Source organism: Strigops habroptila, chromosome 1 (genome assembly GCF_004027225.2).
Source record: "Strigops habroptila isolate Jane chromosome 1, bStrHab1.2.pri, whole genome shotgun sequence".
Lineage (NCBI taxonomy): Eukaryota > Metazoa > Chordata > Aves > Psittaciformes > Psittacidae > Strigops > Strigops habroptila.
This window is the reverse complement of record NC_044277.2, coordinates 130,986,883-131,005,199: the sequence shown is the minus strand read 5'-3', so window position 1 is coordinate 131,005,199 and position 18,317 is coordinate 130,986,883. Positions and strand designations below refer to the sequence as shown.

Below are 18,317 nucleotides of genomic sequence, written 5' to 3'. Positions count from 1 at the left end.
ATTGTACTGCTGAAACCTGAGAGAAGCAACTATTTGCTAATGGCACCATAAATTACTATGTACATAGCTGCACATAAGCTAGTATAGCAACCTCCAAAACTCCTGAATAAAACAACCTCTGTGTGCACATAGGGACAAGTATTCACCTTGCAACTTTTGTTATGCATGTTTAATAATCCTCAATAACTTTCATATTTCACATACTCTTAGAAGGAAAGAAAAAGTCACAGACGGAGAACTACTCATATTATTGTTTACAGCACAAAGGGACACAATCCACAATGGTTTTGATTGGTACCAATCAAGTACTCAGGGAAAGAAAAGCACAGATAGGTAAGATATAAAAACCTATCTTCACATTGTCAGTAGAGACTTGCAGATTCAGAAGTTAAGCACCTGTCTTCTTCACTCTTAAAGAGTGAATCTTCACCATTAAAAATCTAAATTTTTAATTCATTTCTCCCCTCACCTCTAACCTGAGGAAAGTTCCAGGGCATTAGGATTTCAAGAACAAAAGAACTCAGTGATTGAACAGGAATAAAAAAGAATACCGGATAGACTACTACTAAACTTCAGAGACATAAGATTTTTCCAATCCAGAAACGCCTAAACCACGTGTAACCAGAATGACAAGGCTTTGTCCAAAAACCAACAACAACAAAAACCCAGGAGCCTTTACAAGTACAATTAAAAATTTATTTTTCTCTTTGTGCATTGAAGTGAGTACATGTTTACACACAATGTAACAAGAAAAAAAAAAATCACCTGGATACTAAGGTTGCAAGTGTATTTTCCTTTATAACAGTCCAGAGCATCAGCAGGGAAATGAAGAAAAACCCAAACCAAAAACTTAACTTTGGATGGTATACCTGAAGCACCTCCATTTTCACCCACTCCCAAAAACCCCACTCAGAGCACAATTTTGGCAGAAATCCCTGAACATACCCTCCCTCCCCCCAAAAACATTCAGTACATGTTAAAAAACAGGCTCAGTGGCACTTTCTCTTGAATATGACTTCAGTAACATTTGGAAGTGCAGTGCATGTGCACTGTACTTCACTTTGCTGTAAGGCTAGCTTAGACATAAGGCAAACATCACCTTAGCTCTCAAATACCCCACGCTAAGATACCTTTAGTATATAGGGTATACTAAGTACAGAGATGCTTTGCTTCCTCTCATTGCTTTTACTCCCAATGAAAAAAGCAATTCAGGGAGTTGGTGTGCTATACTTATCATGAATCGCAAGGTACTAAAAAGTTAGAAAGAAACAGCAGTGAATAAAAATAAACTATTCACATATCCAAAACTTATTTCCATCACTTAAATAATTTTATCTGCAATTACAAAATACATACACTTAAATATCTTTGTAGGAAATGATCATCTAAGGTATCACAGATTATGATTTGCTTTTGATATTCTAACTGCCCTAACTCTGGCATAAAGATATACCTAGACAGTGTTACTACCTAGGATGTTTTCCTATTATAATTAATTTTCTTAAATATACAGTAAATTCTCTCTAGCTATTCTGACAAATAGTGCAAATAAAGACATTCTTTGGGTCGCAATTTTTAAATATTACGGCCAATGCTATCCTCAATTTAATATTGTTTTAGTAAATGAGTAACAAAATTATAAGTATACACATTTTCTAACATCTGTTTAGTAGTGTGTTTTCCTCAGTTACCTCGGCTTAATGCAGATCACAAAACATGAATAAGCTACAATACTCCTCACCTATCCAAAAGATATGTTCTATTTATACTTCAATATACTTAGAAACCTACCTGTAAGTTCCCCATTGCTTTCCATTTATTGTTATTCTCCAATGGCATACGACATCAAATCATGATATCAAAATATCTTTAAAGACAACAAAGATCACTTTAGAAGTATTGCTCAAAGGCGATGACATAATGCTTTGAGAACCTATGCACATAAGTTAGGCCTATATAGCTCCAGCACACTGTATAATTGAATAGTTTATGCTTCTTTTAGAGTCAACTACTGCTTTGCCCTAGCCAGAGATAAAATGCTTATCTTAAATATTACGCATCATAGATGTAGCAACACAAAGTGGCCCTGTTTGCTATCTAATATTGCTTGCTGGTTTTACACGTCTATTTGAAGTTACTGGCATGTGATTGCTAGTTCCATTAGTGGTATTTGTCGCTGAGCCGTTCACAATGATGTAATCAACTCTGTTTTCCAATTTCACAAGGCGTTGTAAGATGTCCTCCAGAAGAACAGCAATTGTTCTTTTAAGATCAGCTGAAGATAATGGAAAAAATAACCAAATTAGATCCTATTATTTGCTCTGTGTGGAAAAGAACTGCTATTTCAACATACATCTTAAGACTTGCTATCCTTCCCACTTCTGCGAAAGAGTGCAGGTTAGTATACAAGTATAGCATTAAATAGCTGCTTGACTTTTCTTACTTTAGGCAAGGAAGATACCACCATAATAGTGAACTGTGAAGGAAGAGAGAGTGTAAGAACAAAACCACTAGTTGGAAGATTAGACTAGTGACTTTTCAAAGACAAGATTTCAGATTTCATTTGACAACAGCACTAGAATACTCAGCTATGACACCTTTTAGCCTTGGACAGCAACAGAATATATTTACTTTCCAACACAAAAAAAAGGTAGTTCTAAGTAATAGATCCATACCACAGAAAAACTGCTATGAGAAAGTATCTTACCACTTTTTACATAAGCTATAAAAGAGGGGAAAAAAAAAAAAGTCATATATTTAGACCTATATTGACTGAAAAGTAAGAGAAAGGACAGTAAAAAAAATTCCCATATTCTGGAACACAGAACCAGTAACATACCTCTCCACAAAAGCTAATTATGCTGTTGTCAATGCTCAGATCAGTACCTTCTCTCAGATATGGAAAAAATGAACAAAGTTGCCAGGTTTTACAAGGTGGTAAGATCGCCCCAACATCGGGAGAGACACACTCTTTCCCTCTGATTTAGTTAATCAGTTCTTAACTAACCAGAAAAACTGGGGAGTAAAAACACAGGTATGAAGGGGGGTGGGGAAAGTATTAACCCAGATAAAATTAAAATACTAGTAGTAAAATGAAGAAGTCTCAGGTCAGTCTCTCCCTCTAAAACTAACTAGTTCTCATTTAGCATCTCAGGGGGTGGAAACTGAGTTACAATTCGATCCAGAGCAGGGTCTGCAGTCAGTGACACACTGTGGGCCATGTACTCTGTAGTACCATTCTGTGCTCCACAGTGAGGAAAGGAACTGTCTACTCAAGTTCTAAGTCTGATGTTCAGCACGTAGATCAAGAGTTGACTTAATTATTTTTATTAAACTTCAGACAAAACCTCAGAAGGCAAATCTCATTTGGAAATACACTGCAAGACTTATGCAGCAGTAGAAAGCTGCAGTACACAAGGGTTTTTAAAACAGCTTACACAGAAAAGTAATTACACAGTGAAGACAGGAAATCCTTGAAGACAAAGAAAAGGGGGGGGTGGAGAATAAAAAAGGGGGAAGAAAGAAAAAAGAAGTGTCTGACTCTGGCAAAAATGTTAACTTAATGAATGAAAGAATTAAAGACTAGGACATTTTAATACTGCTGTCCTCCTCTTTGGTTGCTTCCTGCTCATCTTGTCATCAGACTCGCTTCCTTGTTCCTGCGCAGCAGCCAAAAGTGTTCAGATCCTCTTTTGCTGTTTGTACTCTTACCAGAGTGCCTTTTAAGGGCATCCTACAACTGGTACAGCCCACTCTTTCAAGGATTCCTTAAGAAGGGGATCAAAGTACATTAACATACATCTTTACATGTATTATTTTTAAAACATATTTCTTTTTAAACCTCATACTACCCTTATTTTCACAGATACATTTTTTTCCTTCAGCAGAACACAAGTAGTTTCTTCAGACCTAATACCCAAGGGACTAACTAGAGTTCATTGCAGCCTTCCCTCAAGAGAAGCTACAAGGGACCAAAGAGTTCCAATGAAGACATTTCTATAGCTTTGCTAAGAAAATCTCAAAACTATAGTCTCAAAGCTATCTTTTCTGTATTTCAGAAGAGGGTGAATAGTGGCCACATATTCATCAAGTTAACAGGTAAATCAGACAAAGAGATACGATGCAGCAAGTATCAAAGCCATAGAGACAAGGGACTTTACCTCTAATGGCTACTTCTAAAGCCAGAGGAGATTCTGCTAAACTAATTGCCTTGCAGTCTCCAGACTGCAAACTTAACTAGTATGTTGGTTTCTGCTGCCTTTTTTACTACTTAAAGATAGTAAAATTACAGAAATAAAAGCAGAAAGTTAGCAGTGAGGCATGAAAAGAATCTCAACTGTTAAAGTGACTTAATCTAAAACTGAACCTGTATCAAGCATGTGCTTATTCCTCAATAGCTTAAGATTCAGAAAAAGCACAATGTTTCTGTTGAGCCCGTAAGTAACAGTAGTCATATACCTGGAGATATCTAAAAAATTCCTTGAAAACAAAAAATTCATGTCTCAAGCTTGATTTTTGTATCACATCTTAATCTTCAGTGAATAAACTAAAATCAACTTGGTTAATAGAGTTTTATATATATAGCAGTATATATTACTTTTTAAAAGTAGAAAAGTATAACTTTACAGTTTGCAATGAAAAAAGGTATTTGAATAACTAATGTTTGGGTTTTTTCTCTTACCATATCCTGCCATAGAGGCTCCACCACCACCATTCATTAAGTTCTTATTTTCTTCTGCCAGTGCTTTGACGTATCTTTTGCTTAGATCTAGTATCTGTCCACGCAACTCTGCACTACTTTGGCGTCTTGGATACTGAAAAGTGTAGCGTAACAACATCAAACCCCAGATGATGCCAAAAACTAGTAAAAACATGCTCAGTTTTTGGGACATATTTTTTCTTGAAAGTGTTAGAAACATTTCTGATGAAGGCCACAGGCGTGTCTTAATTTCAAGATAAAGAACTGAACCTAACTTTGTCAAATTATATTACATTATAAATGAAAATAATATTTCTATGAAGTGAAAAATCTTCTGGCTTGATCATCTTGAATACCTCTTCTCATGTTGTAGTTGGTCGGGACTCCTGAAATTTGTAAAAGATCACTTGGTTATTCAAAACTGCTACAGTTGTGAAGATCAAGGACAAATACCAGTTTCCAGTATTATTGCAGTCTAGCAAACAGTTGTGGATTTGGATCGGCTTAGAGGTACAGTCACCTTCCCATCTCACCTGCTGTTTACAAGTTTTCCTCTTATTTTACAAAATTTTATTATCCAAAACCCAAAACTTCTATGCTGCTACAAATCACCTGAAGTATTTTAAATACCATAATTTGAACTGACATTAAACCCAAAGGCATTTCAAACAAAATGCAATATCTAGAAGAGACTTGTAAGGGACTTACACAGAACATTTTGATAAATGTTATATCATTTGTCTACACACAAAAAAAAGAGATCTTGTGAAATTCTTCACTTGATACTTATTCCTCACTTAGAGGCACAGGACAAGTATAAACAGATAAAATGCAGAACAAAGTTTCTTGGTTCGTTAAGTTAGTTCAGAATTGGGCATCATCCTTTTCTGGTTTTGTACAGCATTAAGATTCTTTCAGGTTTTGTATCTTGCTAATAAATAAAGAAATAAAACCAAAATTCACTGGCACATCACACCCATTTTTAGCATTTTACTACCACTTTAGAAATGTCTTACCATAGCAGCCAATTATGATCCCTCAACAGATTAAGGCTTCAGAAGAAAAATAGATGGTAGGAAAGCTTCAGCAGTTAAACGGCAAATGTCCAGACAGTTTGAAGCAATATGAGCCAGACATCTTCAGGGAGCTCTGCACTGGGGGAGAAAAAAAAGTACAAATTAAACAAAACTAAGTGCAGGACTAAATAGACCTTCATTTTCATGTGCAGTGGTTGAAGTTTAGGGCTTCAAACCACATGCTTTTAAACCAGAAGTTTTTAACTTAACTTGAAGGGAAGAACATAGAATCCATTTCCATTTTATTATAAATGCATACAATTGAATGCCCCATAACTGATTTCAACATACTTAAAAAGGTAAGAATCTCACTAAAATGTGTCCCTCTTCTTGTGTTACAAGGCAATGACAGCAGATGCTCCAGATTCATCATATATGATACATATGTACATATATGCCTGTATACATTCTCCTACTCATTTTTCTCCCCCAAACAACTCTGATCTTTTCAGACTCTTTACATGTGCATACCTCGTATTTCTCAGTTTCAGCACCTCTGAAACTTCAGTTATTCAATATTTTTGAGAGGGCATTTCTATTATTTAACATAGTCTGACTAAAGCTACTCATTTTACATAAGTTACGTTTCCCTTGTTATTCCCCATTCTTCCCCACATACCACCTGACATGAGTGCTTTTCAGAGTGAAATTACACATTTAACAGAGTTCCCCACCAGACTTTCTATAGTGGTACTTCGGTCTCTGGTTTTATTGGACTATTGAGACAGAATTTCTTATCCTCCTAAGCACCCATCTAAACTTAACTCTGCCTCCACAGCATTTTCATTGCCTCTGCTGACCAGTACAACTGGCCTTATGCTGATACACCACAGTCTGCTGCAAACACAAGTGTCATTGCCAGCAGGGTTTGGAGTCGTGCTTGTCACTTACCCTTCACCTTCACTCCTCAGATAATGCTCTCAATAGGCAGGCCAACGTGACTGATTCAAGTAGCATATTTTCAAAGTGCTCTAAAATCAACATGTATATCTAAATTATTCTGAAAATTATCAGCCCAAGGCAGGGGCAATATTAGGACTTGGATGCCAAAGCTGCCGTAAAGTAACAAGTTATTGTGTGTAAAATACCCTGTAGTAACTGCCAGTACATACAATCTTACTGTTGCCACTGCAAGTGGCAATCATGATTCACCTAATGAGGAATAGCTTACTTCACCTTAACAGTGGGATATGACCGTGCACATGGACAGATGCCAACATGCAATAATTTGAAATCCCACTGTAAATTCAGTGGGGTGTACTTTCGTCAAAGATTGTGCTTATCCTCCCCCAAAATACTTAAGACATAAATTTGTCTGAAGTACATAAGAGAGAAAACAATAAAAACTTTTCTACAGTATCAGCATGAGTATTTGGAATTGTGTGGTTAAAGAGTTCCTGAAACAGATCCTCCCTAAACGTGAACTAACCAAAACTTCTTTTCCCTAGCTCTTTGCCAAATCCATGGCTCTGCACTCAGACTTCAAAGATTAAACTGTACCTACATCATTACGCATCTACACGATCCCTGAACAGTATGAAATATGATGGAACACATTTACATATAAGGTCCAGGAGTAAGGTATTCATATGGTGATTCAGAATACCAAATAGTAGCTCTCAAGGAGAGACCACAAGTTTCAACCCCTATTCCCAAAAGTCTACATTCTGCATTATTTAAAACAAAAAGTTTGAAAATAACAGATAGCTCTTGCAGAATTTAAATAAAGTTCAGCTCTCCACAGATCTCCAGCCATATCTCAACCTGAAGCCTTTAGAGCTTTGGAATGCAAGTAACTCAGCATCACACTGTAAGTAAGACCACAAGCCAGGACGAGAGGCCGAGCCAAGAGGAACAGACTGCATAAACTCCCGCCAAGGAGCAGCAGGAATTGCAGACTGGGTCTCTGCCACGTATATTTGATTCACAATGCACATGCCGACTACTGAAATGAACAGAAATCAAGGATTTAACCTGCTGGGCAAATGGCATAACACCCAAATACTGACACAGGGCAAAGGAACTGGGAATAAGGTGTACCAAAATGAAGGGAACTATTTGTACTTGTCACTTTTCCTATGCATTTTTAGAGGCCATTCCCCCTGACTGAATTCCAGTGTAATTTCAGACTTCTGGAGACTGGGCACTGAAGCATGCCCTTCTAGTGACCCGTAACAGACTTCCTGCAAGAGCCGTCCAAGATTACACAGTGTGGAGCAACAATAAAAATAAAAGCAAGCTTATACCCACGTGGTCTGCAAGTAGGAAATCAGGGTATTGGAGCAGCAGGTGTACATATTAGGAAGAAAATAGCACAATAAATAAGAGGGATAGATTGGAATATTCTTTTACCTCTTGTTGCCCTGAAGGGTCAGCAACTTCTGTACATGAACATTATAGTTCAAACAAAACTTGTCCTCAGAATAGACCTTTGATTTTAGTAATTCAGAGGTAATATCCCATGAGATAAGAGCATACATGTGAGAAGGGAACCCTATCTCTTGTAATCTTTCCACGCCCTCATTCTTCATATTCTTCCTTACCCACCACTCCCTGAGCAGGGAAAAAATGAAGCTGAGACTTCCTTCTTCACACCAACTTATCCTGGGTAGGAACCCAACCTCATCACTCTCTGCAGAGACCAACAGGAAAAAAGGGCACAACAGAGCTCCCCTTTGTTGGAATTCCTACCATCCATAATCATAGAGACTGAGACAAAAGGAAGTCGATCATGAAGATGAAGGAGTACAGCCATGACAAAATCTGAAAATCTGAGGAGAGAAAGGAAAAAACAAGAACAAACCCAAACAAGATTGAAATCAACAAACAGAAACCAGCCAACTAAAACAAAAAAACCAAACACATACCAAATGAAACCGCTGACCTGACTATGCAGGCAAAACGTCAATCCAAGGATCCATAAAGAGGAGAGTATCTTCCAAACAATCCTTTCAATAGGCAGCCTGAAGTGACTGATTCAAGTGGCAATTTCTCAAAGTTCTTTAAAATCAACATGCATATCTATATTATTCTGAAAATTTAGAATTTGGAACTACAAGCAATTCCTGAACACAGTATCTGAGACTAGGCTTGCCTTTCCCAGACATATAAAAAGTTTGGTTTTCTTCACTGTTGCCACTGCTGGTTGTCTAACAAATGTATTGCCAAAGCCTGCCAATGTGGATTTAACATTGTCCAGCAGTACCGCAACAAACACTGACGTACATCTGGCAATGAAAGCAGTGAACTAAGGCACTCAGCAACTCCACAACAAAATCTTGTCTCTATCCTCAGAGCTGCGTTCCAACATCAGTCATGTATAAATTATATTACTGAGTGCATGAAACAAAAAGAACAAGGGCCAAAGAAAAAACAACAGAAAATGCATTATATGTTCTGTAATAAAGCAGAGTTCTAGTATCTCTAATGGTACTTAACTGAACAGCAGCAGCAGACTTCAGTTTGAATACTGACCCTTCACCATGGAAACCAGCCCATACTTACAAAACATCATACTTGAAATTTGCTGGAGTCTTTCTCGGATTCTGCTTTACCTATTCCCAGCAAAAACCAGAGATTATATTCATGTACCACACAAAAAATGCAGGAGTCTGTAAGGCTAAGGAATGCCTCATACATCCTCTGAAACATCTCAGGGTATGGTGAAAACCAGGCATACCCAAATCCTTAAAAGGTTACAATCCACCTTACAGCACCATAAGTTCTGCTAGTCAGCTTATGAAAGACCAGGACATATTTGTCATCGTTTTTCTATGTCTGTTAGACATAGAAATTTCTATTAAATTAATTGCAGCAAACATCTCTCAGTCCAGCGAGGTTGCTGTATTAATAAACAATAAGCTATGTTGTAAACAGGCATGATGATACCTCACTGCAATAGCCAACCAACGTTTCAGGAAGACAAAATTCACATGGCATTACAGAATACCAGGAAATATCCCCACTGTTTTATCAGCTCTATCCTATCAGTTTTCTTTTTTGCATCTATTTAGGGTGAAGCCCTCCCCTAGCCCATTTACCTCTGTGACCTCCAAAATCTTTTATTTTCCGATTTTCCAACAGAAAACTCACTCAGTCACTCAGCTGCCAGACATGATGCTGACCATTCTGAGAGCAGACAGGCTAGCTCTGTGTTACTTGGAAACCTGTCGGTGCAGTCGCTGTGCAGCATTGAAAATGGGAATTCTAAAAAATGACTGACACACACAAAAAAAGCACAGAACATAGCCACTAACCAATTAATCTTAGAAGACAGGGGCAATGAAATAAGCATGTAGAAGCTCACGAGCTACGTGCTGAGACTTTTTGGAATGCCAAAAATGATGTTTGCAGTCCTAGATGGCTATCGGTTTGGCAGGAGGAGAAAAATCTGCATGAGGTGCAGCTGACAAAGAAGTTAAGTACGTCCTGTTACGGAAAACCACAAGTCCTGGCAATACACAGAAACTTCAGTTCTCCGTTCCTACACATAACACAAACTCCCTTTAACAAATCATCTTACCCACGTGATGCATTATTTAAAACTGGTGCCCAAGGAAGAATCACCTTCCTCATATTTTTAAGAGCATGTGAGTTCTTAAAAAAGATGCCATTTTCCTGTACTGGCACACCCGTACTGGTGACTTTTGCAGACCAACACTGCCTTTTGGTTCCCAGGTTCATTAATCAGGTTCAGACAGCTGCACAGTGCCGTAAAAGAGCAGAATATTCTACTTGGAAGCAAACAATTAACAGCAATACGTGACCCCAAAGAAGTGAGACCATGTTTGAGCTGTCTTTTGATGACAACAGCTCTCAGCCAGTGAAGTATTTCTATTATTGTTACTGTAAAACTTGGTCAACAGAAAAATGTCACCAGCAGAGAGGGAAAAGAGAAGGATACCCTACTGACAAAACCTCAGCAATGCCTGACACAACAAAGCCCATCAAAATGTTGTACCTGTGTGCTGATGAGACCTGAGGGTCTTTGGAGACTGCATCATAGATCAGTTGACAGAAGAGAGAATTTATATTAATAGCTGCTAGGCTCAAGGGAAAAGAACAGCACTATACAACACACTGCTGTCTTCAGAATAGGTAAGAAGGCGTATTTCTGGGAATAAAAAAAAGCTGCCTTATCAGAATGACAGCTGCAGGACTGCAGGTTTTAACAGTTCTCTACCACTTTTGGAACGCGCCGACAAAGGAGTCTGCCTAGTTCTTGCTGTCTTTTCCAGGACATCTATCTTTACGCGTTCTCCCACAGCATATGTTCCTTCATTCCCTGACTGGATGCCCCAGACTTGAATTATCAGGAAATGCTGAAAGAAAAAAAAAAATCCCCTTCCCTTATTGCTACCCATATTTCGAGGAATAACTTTAATGGATATTCCAAGTGAAACCACAGAAAGACATGAGGTTTAAGAGAATAGCAAAACCGGGTAACTACCAAGAATACCTTTCCTTTTACAGTGCTGCAACAAAGAAAGAAAACCTCCTTGTGAGCTCCTGCCAGTCCCCTTCTCTCAATGAGGTGCTGATGAGCCGCTGGGACAACCTCAAAAATATCTTAAATCAGGAACAGTTTTACCTCCTACAGGCTTCTAAGAACAGCACACAACCAGTTTGTTTTGTAGCTGGACTTTGAGTTGAAAGGAAAAACATACTGCTTTAGACTTGAAAACCCACACATCAAGTTTACAGTGGCTCTGGTATAAAATTATCTGAGTGCCCACACACTAAATTACCTTTTGTGATGACTTGTTTCTAATTTGAATGCATGTACTCCTATTTGCATTGGTTTTATTTTACACTTTGTGCCAACAACCATTTTTGTTTTGTATAAGGAGTCTGCTCAAGTACTTTTTGGTACCTTAAAGTATCCTAGCTTTTTTGTCAGCACCTCTCCCCTTTATTTTGCCTACTACTGTCCATGAATGCTTTTAAAACAAATCAAATAAATCAACTATTTAAGAACACAAATTCTTTGTTCCTTGCCTATGGGCAGTCAGCCAAGATTCAAGATTTTGAGAGGGGAAGTGACTTGGCAAGGGTTGTGAAGAAAATTAAAGAAAGCAGATATCAATGGGGAGATTATGTTATACTTGCTGAAGTCCCCCTCCTCCCACTGAGTCCATCTGGGCCTCAAAACGTTTCTATATCTCTGTAGCAGCTTCTTTAAAAAATAAATAGAAATCTCAACTTCATTCCATCTGGGACACTTCATTTTTTCTTTGTGCTTTATCGCTGTTGTTCAGGTCACAGTAGTAGGACCCTTGCTCATAAGAGCCACATGACAGAGGATGTGGTACTTAGGTTCTTATTTCCTGATAAGACTGCCACAATGTTTTTCACTGCAGTTGAACAGTAGGCTATGACAAGCACTCCCATGCAAAGCCCTAACTAGTACCTCTACTCCCTGAAATTTCACAGCTGTGTTTGCATCACTCTTTCCAAAGCCCCTGGGACCCCAAAACTTCCTTCCAAGATGAGTGTTCAGCTAATTTTAGTTAGTTTTACAGAGAACCATACTTGAAAGATTGTGAATGCAGGCTACTGAGAAGAGAGAGATTTTCACTGAACATTTTAAACAGAATTAAAAGGAAGGGGGGTGTCATTAAAGTGAACTAAAAGGGGAGGGGAGGGTCAACTAACAAAGTGAGAGCTGCAGTGGTGGAGAGTTTGCCACTGCAGAACTGGTCATACATGTACACATGGTGCAGCATCCACGCAAACACAATTCCCATAGAATATTAACAAAAAAGGGGGAGAGAGGAAGAATTTAACTTATCTGTTTTTATTTCAAGAAACCTGCAGAATTCAGCTGAGTATGGATGTGTGCAAGGTTTGTTTCAGTGGTAGAACTACAATACAGACCTGGCCTCAGGGTCACGCTCCTTCCGAGGAGGCTGATCCAGTTGAAGATTTTAGAAGACTAACACTGGAGGAAGCGTTAAAGACAGACAGGTTCTTTTATCCTACATCTTCTATTATCTCTAGACTGACTTGTCAGTTTAGCTTAGCATAGTGAGGCCACAGCACCACAGTGGTGTGCACTGCAAAATATTCTATTGTTAAAATCAAATAGAAGGTACCCACGAATTTAACTGGACTATTTATATCATGCTAGCCTCTTATTTCTTCGATATTATGGAAGAGACCAATTTCAGTGCAATAAGTTTTAAGTCCTCTTTTCTTGGCTCTGTTTCACATAATCAAAGTACCCATTTAGTTCCGAGCGATCCAAAAGTAATCCTTTAAATTACATAGGGAAATAGCTATATAAATTTTTCATAAAGTTGACAATCATAAATTTAGGAGACCATTAGTAATGCTCATGTAATGGTACAAGTTTTCAATCACAGGTGAAAAAGCTTGTCAAATAAAAAATACCATATAAAGTACATTTTAGCAGTAAACTTGTACTAGTACAAAACATATTCATTTGAATGACTGAGCCACACAGATTTTTGACAGCTACTGAAAACAATTTAATGGCTATTTCTGACACTTACTAGTCTTCAAATACACTGACTACATGGCTGACAATTCAAGCTGACAGCATGCATTTATCCTCCTTACAGCGTGGGCAAGATGCAAGAGCTAGTGCTTTTAACTGTTCTTGGAAAACGTGCAAGTGATCACGAACTCCAGGAGAAATAGCCTTCTTTTAGCAGTTAAATGACATCCAATCCCCAAGCTAAATCACAATATGTGACTAGCTAGTACCATTGCCTCTTTCAAGAAGCTAAAAGCCAAAAGGAGTCTCAAAAGCAGAGACTACAAAAGCTTAAAAAAAATAAAAATAAAAAGTAGCTTTATTTCCAACTGTAAAAGCTTTAGGAAAAAGACCTATTTACTAGACCAAAGGATTTCCAGCCTAATTGCTTAATCCTCTGGTGTGCTCAAGTACCTGAAATGAATTATTAAACAATTATATATTGTAACACATAAAATGGCAAAAAGAGGCCAGAATAATTTAGGCTTTGTACACACGGGTACCTCCAGCAGTCAAAACGGAAACAAAGGTAGCAATAAATTTCCACGTTTGACCTAAAACTGCAATCGCTCCACTTGTGACACTTGAACTTACAATATATTATCATCATCTTCATATTGCCTCCTTTCTTTGATATTCTCACAGAGCAAAACAGCAATTCAAGCCATTTGCTCCAAAATAAACATTACAATTAGAACGAATCACATGCTTAGCTATTATGTTCAGCATGTTCATATTCTGGAGGTGCTATTAAAATAAATTCACAATTCCTACAAAGCTCACTCTTCACAGTGAAAAACTGCCCACCCCTCTCCCAATTCACCGAGAGGGCAAAACAACAAAACCCTAGTTGTTAACCTGATGTAAACTGCACTAAGAAAACTCCACATCATGTCATAGGACAGAATAAAAAATTCTCCCTGCTTTGCTTTATGGCATACCGAGACAAAAATTACACCCCATTCTAGCTGTCAGCATTTTTTAGATGACAAAATACATAAAAGAGAATTTACAGAATGCTACCATGTTAGATTAGGGAACTAAAGATAAGAAAGTTTATTAATAATGAATTATTAATGAAGCTACAGACATAAGGTAAGACTGAAAAGTACATTATAAATATTTACAGAAATAAATTTAATGGAAGATTAAAAGCATAGTTAAAATATCAGATATTACAGTCTTATTATACTGTAAGAAGAAAGCATTATTCCACAACTCTTGCTGTCATGAAGCTTCATATATTACACTCGCCTAAAATTAAATGTTTTGCTCCTTATTATTTTATGCAGACTTGTTAGCGCCAGATTACTTAACCTAACGTCACTAAGGATCCTACCTTTGCTTGAATATGAGTTAAAAAAGAATTTTCTTCTTTCGAAGCTCCATCACATCACTGTAAACATGCTTTTGAAAGTTACGTCCTGACAGCACAAGGACATCAATCCTGCAGAGTCACTGCAGTCATAGTTTATGACAAATGAGGAAGGAAACCATAAAACCCTTATTTCCTCCACTGCTTCCTCGGCACCCAAGGACACTGCACCACAGCCCTGGCACACGCACGGTCGCCGCGCACCTGTGAGAGCGGAACACGACAGCCAGAGCCGGGGGAGCCCGACCTGCCCTGCCGGCAGCACGACCCTCTGCGGAACGACGAAGAGGGGAGAAGAAGGGAGGAGGGAAAGCTGACGGCTGCACAGACGCCCGTGCGGGAAGCACGAGCACGGCCACAGCCACGAGGAACACAAACCTGCGCCGAAGCAGGGGACGAGCCCGAGGGGGACAGCAAAGCGGGGCGCTCGGGCGAGGTGAAAACCTGCGTCTACCCGGCAGCCGCAGCCAGGCTGCGGCCGCTCCGCTCCCCATCCCCGGCCCGGGGGGGCCACCCCGGCTCCGCACACGGACTGATGGGCCTCCACCGCGCTCACGCCACCCGACTCAGCTGAAGGCCCTTCCTCCCCCAGGCAGGGGACACAGCCCTCCCGCGGCCCGCTCCCATGAGCCGCCCAGCACGGCACCTCAGGGGGAACAGGGCCACCCGCAGCAGCAGCCCCGCGCTACCTCAGCTCCGCCGCCGGCCCGCAGCCGTCTGACGGGCGCCCTCGCTCCGCTTCCGCCCACCCCGCGACGCGCCACCTCAGCCCCGCCCAACCCGGTCAAGGGGTTGCCGCACTCCCTGGGGCGCATGCGCGGCCCGGAGCCTGCCCCCTTCCCGCCAGCCGGGGAGGGAGCGGGAGGGACCCTGTCGGTGGCTCGGTGTGAGGCGGAGGTTCGGTTCGGTTCGGTTCGGTTCGGTTCAGAGCAGGGCTTTCGTGTGCAGGAGAGCGGCGGGGAGCGAAGCATGCTGTGCAAGGACCGGGAGGGCGATACATAACTGCAGGACTAGTAGGAAGCGTTCACCGTAGGGCCCCCGTGGGCGGCGGGAAAGCTGTCCGCTCCCGTTGATGCCCGTAGGTAGCGTGCCTGTGTAACCCGGGAAAGGTATCGCTTCTGCCCTCTAACGGCGTAAGTGAGTCCTGGCAGCGGCCCCAGAAGCAGCTCTGTCCCTCCGCAGGTCCGCGGCAGGGACAGTTTGCCCTCACCATAGTCCGGTTCTTGTAGCCCCAGCTGGGCTGTTCGCGGCTGGGGCAGTATGTGAGCTCCCAGCGCGACAGTCATGTAAATAAAATCCATTGTGGGTGTAGGAGTGTGGTTGCAGGTTACCTCAGGCTCTTCCTGCAAGGTAGGATTTAAAGGAATTTTAATCAGTTTAAAGATATCAGTTAACTAAGTTGAATATAAGGGCACGTCCAACGGCTGCCAGTGTTCAGGAGTATCTGTTGTCCACTCTAGCTCAATCTCTTCAGGGCTGTCTCTACCTAGACAAGCTAAAGTACCTGTTAGCGGTCGGATGCTGCAGGTGAGTGTAAGGGGAAGGTCTGTTTGCAACACTGCACCCTCTGTAAAATAAACAGTTACAGCAAGTGTTGTCTTGGCAACCACCGTCTCAGCTTCCCATCGGTACCTCCACACCTGCACTGTGCTGCAGCTTTCCCTGCTTCCCTCCCTTCCAGTGTGCATCACAGCCTGCCTGGCTCCTCTCTGGTCCTCAACCTTTCTTTTGGCATGGATTAGATGCAGGAAAAATCAGTATTTAAATCCGTTGCTCTAATAGAAAAAGGCATATTGATACGTTGGTGAGGTTAGCGGCCTAGACCTAAGTAGACAGACAAAACTATTGGCAGGTGTTACTATGTCAGCTGATGAATCGGTTGCATATAAAACTTTTCTAATGTCAACTAGCTCACAGTACCTTATTTCAGAATCTTGTGAAACATATTTTGGAAAAGTTGGGGTTTGTGGTTTGGTTTTTTTTTCTTGTTGGTCTGGAAAATATTGGTATTCACCTAAGAGTTAATTTAAATTTGATAAAATTAGGCAAGTGTTGAACTGGATAGAAGAATATTCAGAAGAAGCTGCATTAAGGGAATGACGTATTTATTTATGCAATCCATCCCATGGACAAAAGTCTTTTGCTAAGTTATACAGTTTTGAATGACAGGCAAAAAAAACCCAATCACAACAAGCTGAAATTCTTGGTGAGTAAGCTTTTGAGTGAACAGATTGACTGTATATTGTGCAGCACCAATAAAATTGTTGCTAGAAGTATTTTCAAAAGTAGAATCACCTCCTCAGTTTCTGTGGGTATTTTCTCATGAAGACTTCCTCTTGAAAAGATCAAAACGAGGTGGTCTGAAATGGACTTCACAGAACAAACGCACTGCAGCTACTTACTGCCATTTATTACTGTACTATTTGCTCAGTGATTAATCCTTTATTTTCACAGACGTGCAGTGAACAGCTGTAATGTCTTTGCAAATGTAATTTATATGGTGTTTAGAGCTTACTGGGGAGAGAAAGGGAAATCTGTCAGTGGTGTAATAACAGGAAGATTTGCTTGTGGAGGTCACAAAATTGTATTAAGAAATGTCTCCCTTATAAACGTACCCTCTGTTGACAGGAACTCTCAGCTGTTAATAACATTCCTAATTCCTATTGCCTGAAGGCCTCATGTATGTGGTCATCTTTCATGAACACGCATTTCACAATATTACGTGACAGTTTTTCCCCTTATCCAAGATGTGTGGTAAAAACTGTATCACAAAATAATACCAAGCACCTTGTTTCTCCTCAGTGACAAATGAAAATCAGACCTTAACAGTGTTTACATGTTCCTCGTATTTGTGCGCAAGAGTATTCTCAGCATCATTTCACAAGGGACAGATAAAAGCCCAGGATCGCAGGGGTAAAAACTTGCTATACTGCAGTGTTCTGTATTATCTTTTAAAATTCAAAAAAGCAAAAATAGGTTGCTGCTGCGGTGTTATCTTTGTTCCTTTCCCATGCCGTTCCCTACCCGTAGACTGTCCTTCCCTATTAATTCGCATAGCTATTGCTCTGTCCTTTCCCACTCGTTTGGCCTCGGTGCTGAGCCTCTGCTGCCTGCAAAGTACGGGCTGCTGTAGGTACTGGCGTGTGCTGGAGGAAGTGGTGCCAAAACCGCGCAGGATACAAAGGAGGACCAGGGAAGCCCTGGAGATGTGGCCGAGCAAAGAAGAGAAGCCTTTCGGTAAAATCCCGCTTGAAAGGCAATTCTCCAGATAGCAAGTGGAAATTCAGGCCTTTGTTTCCCGGAATTATTCAGGATTGAATCACGTGCTTTCGTTTCCAATTTAGTACAAGTAAAGCACCCTTCCAGCTTTGCACGTTAAATAACAGTTTGCCCTAACAAAGAACCACCGACAGCGGGGTGGTTAAACACCCTTCCCCACGGCGCGTGCGGTGGGTTTGGACGCAAGACCGATGTGCACAGAGAGCGGGAGCAGCCGCGACCAGGACGGGACGGGACTGGAGGGGAGAAGTCATAGTTATCCGTGGAGCGGCGGTAGCTTCCCCTCATACCTAGCCGCGGGAACGGGCCGGACGGGCACCGCGCTCGCTCCCGCGGCGGCGCGCCCCCGAGAGCACGGCGGGAGAGGAGGGGGCGCGTGTGCGCATGCAC

General features: G+C 40.7%; 1 protein-coding gene across 2 annotated transcripts; it reads right to left on the bottom strand.

The window, feature by feature from the left end:
* Nucleotides 1-682: 682 nt before the first annotated feature.
* On the bottom strand, nucleotides 683-15,425 carry CCDC126 (coiled-coil domain containing 126). Of its 2 annotated transcripts, none has more exons than XM_030477300.1 (4): nucleotides 15,338-15,425; nucleotides 5,716-5,853; nucleotides 4,682-5,085; nucleotides 683-2,275 (listed from the first exon to the last, which is right to left on the bottom strand). In XM_030477300.1, exons 3-4 carry the CDS (start codon nucleotides 4,917-4,919, stop codon nucleotides 2,094-2,096), a joined length of 420 nt encoding a protein of 139 aa, XP_030333160.1. In that variant the 5' UTR covers nucleotides 4,920-5,085; nucleotides 5,716-5,853; nucleotides 15,338-15,425; the 3' UTR covers nucleotides 683-2,093. The 2 variants fall into 2 exon arrangements, with proteins under 2 accessions (XP_030333160.1, XP_030333166.1); XM_030477306.1 differs by lacking the exon at nucleotides 15,338-15,425 and adding an exon at nucleotides 14,613-14,795.
* Nucleotides 15,426-18,317: the final 2,892 nt, after the last annotated feature.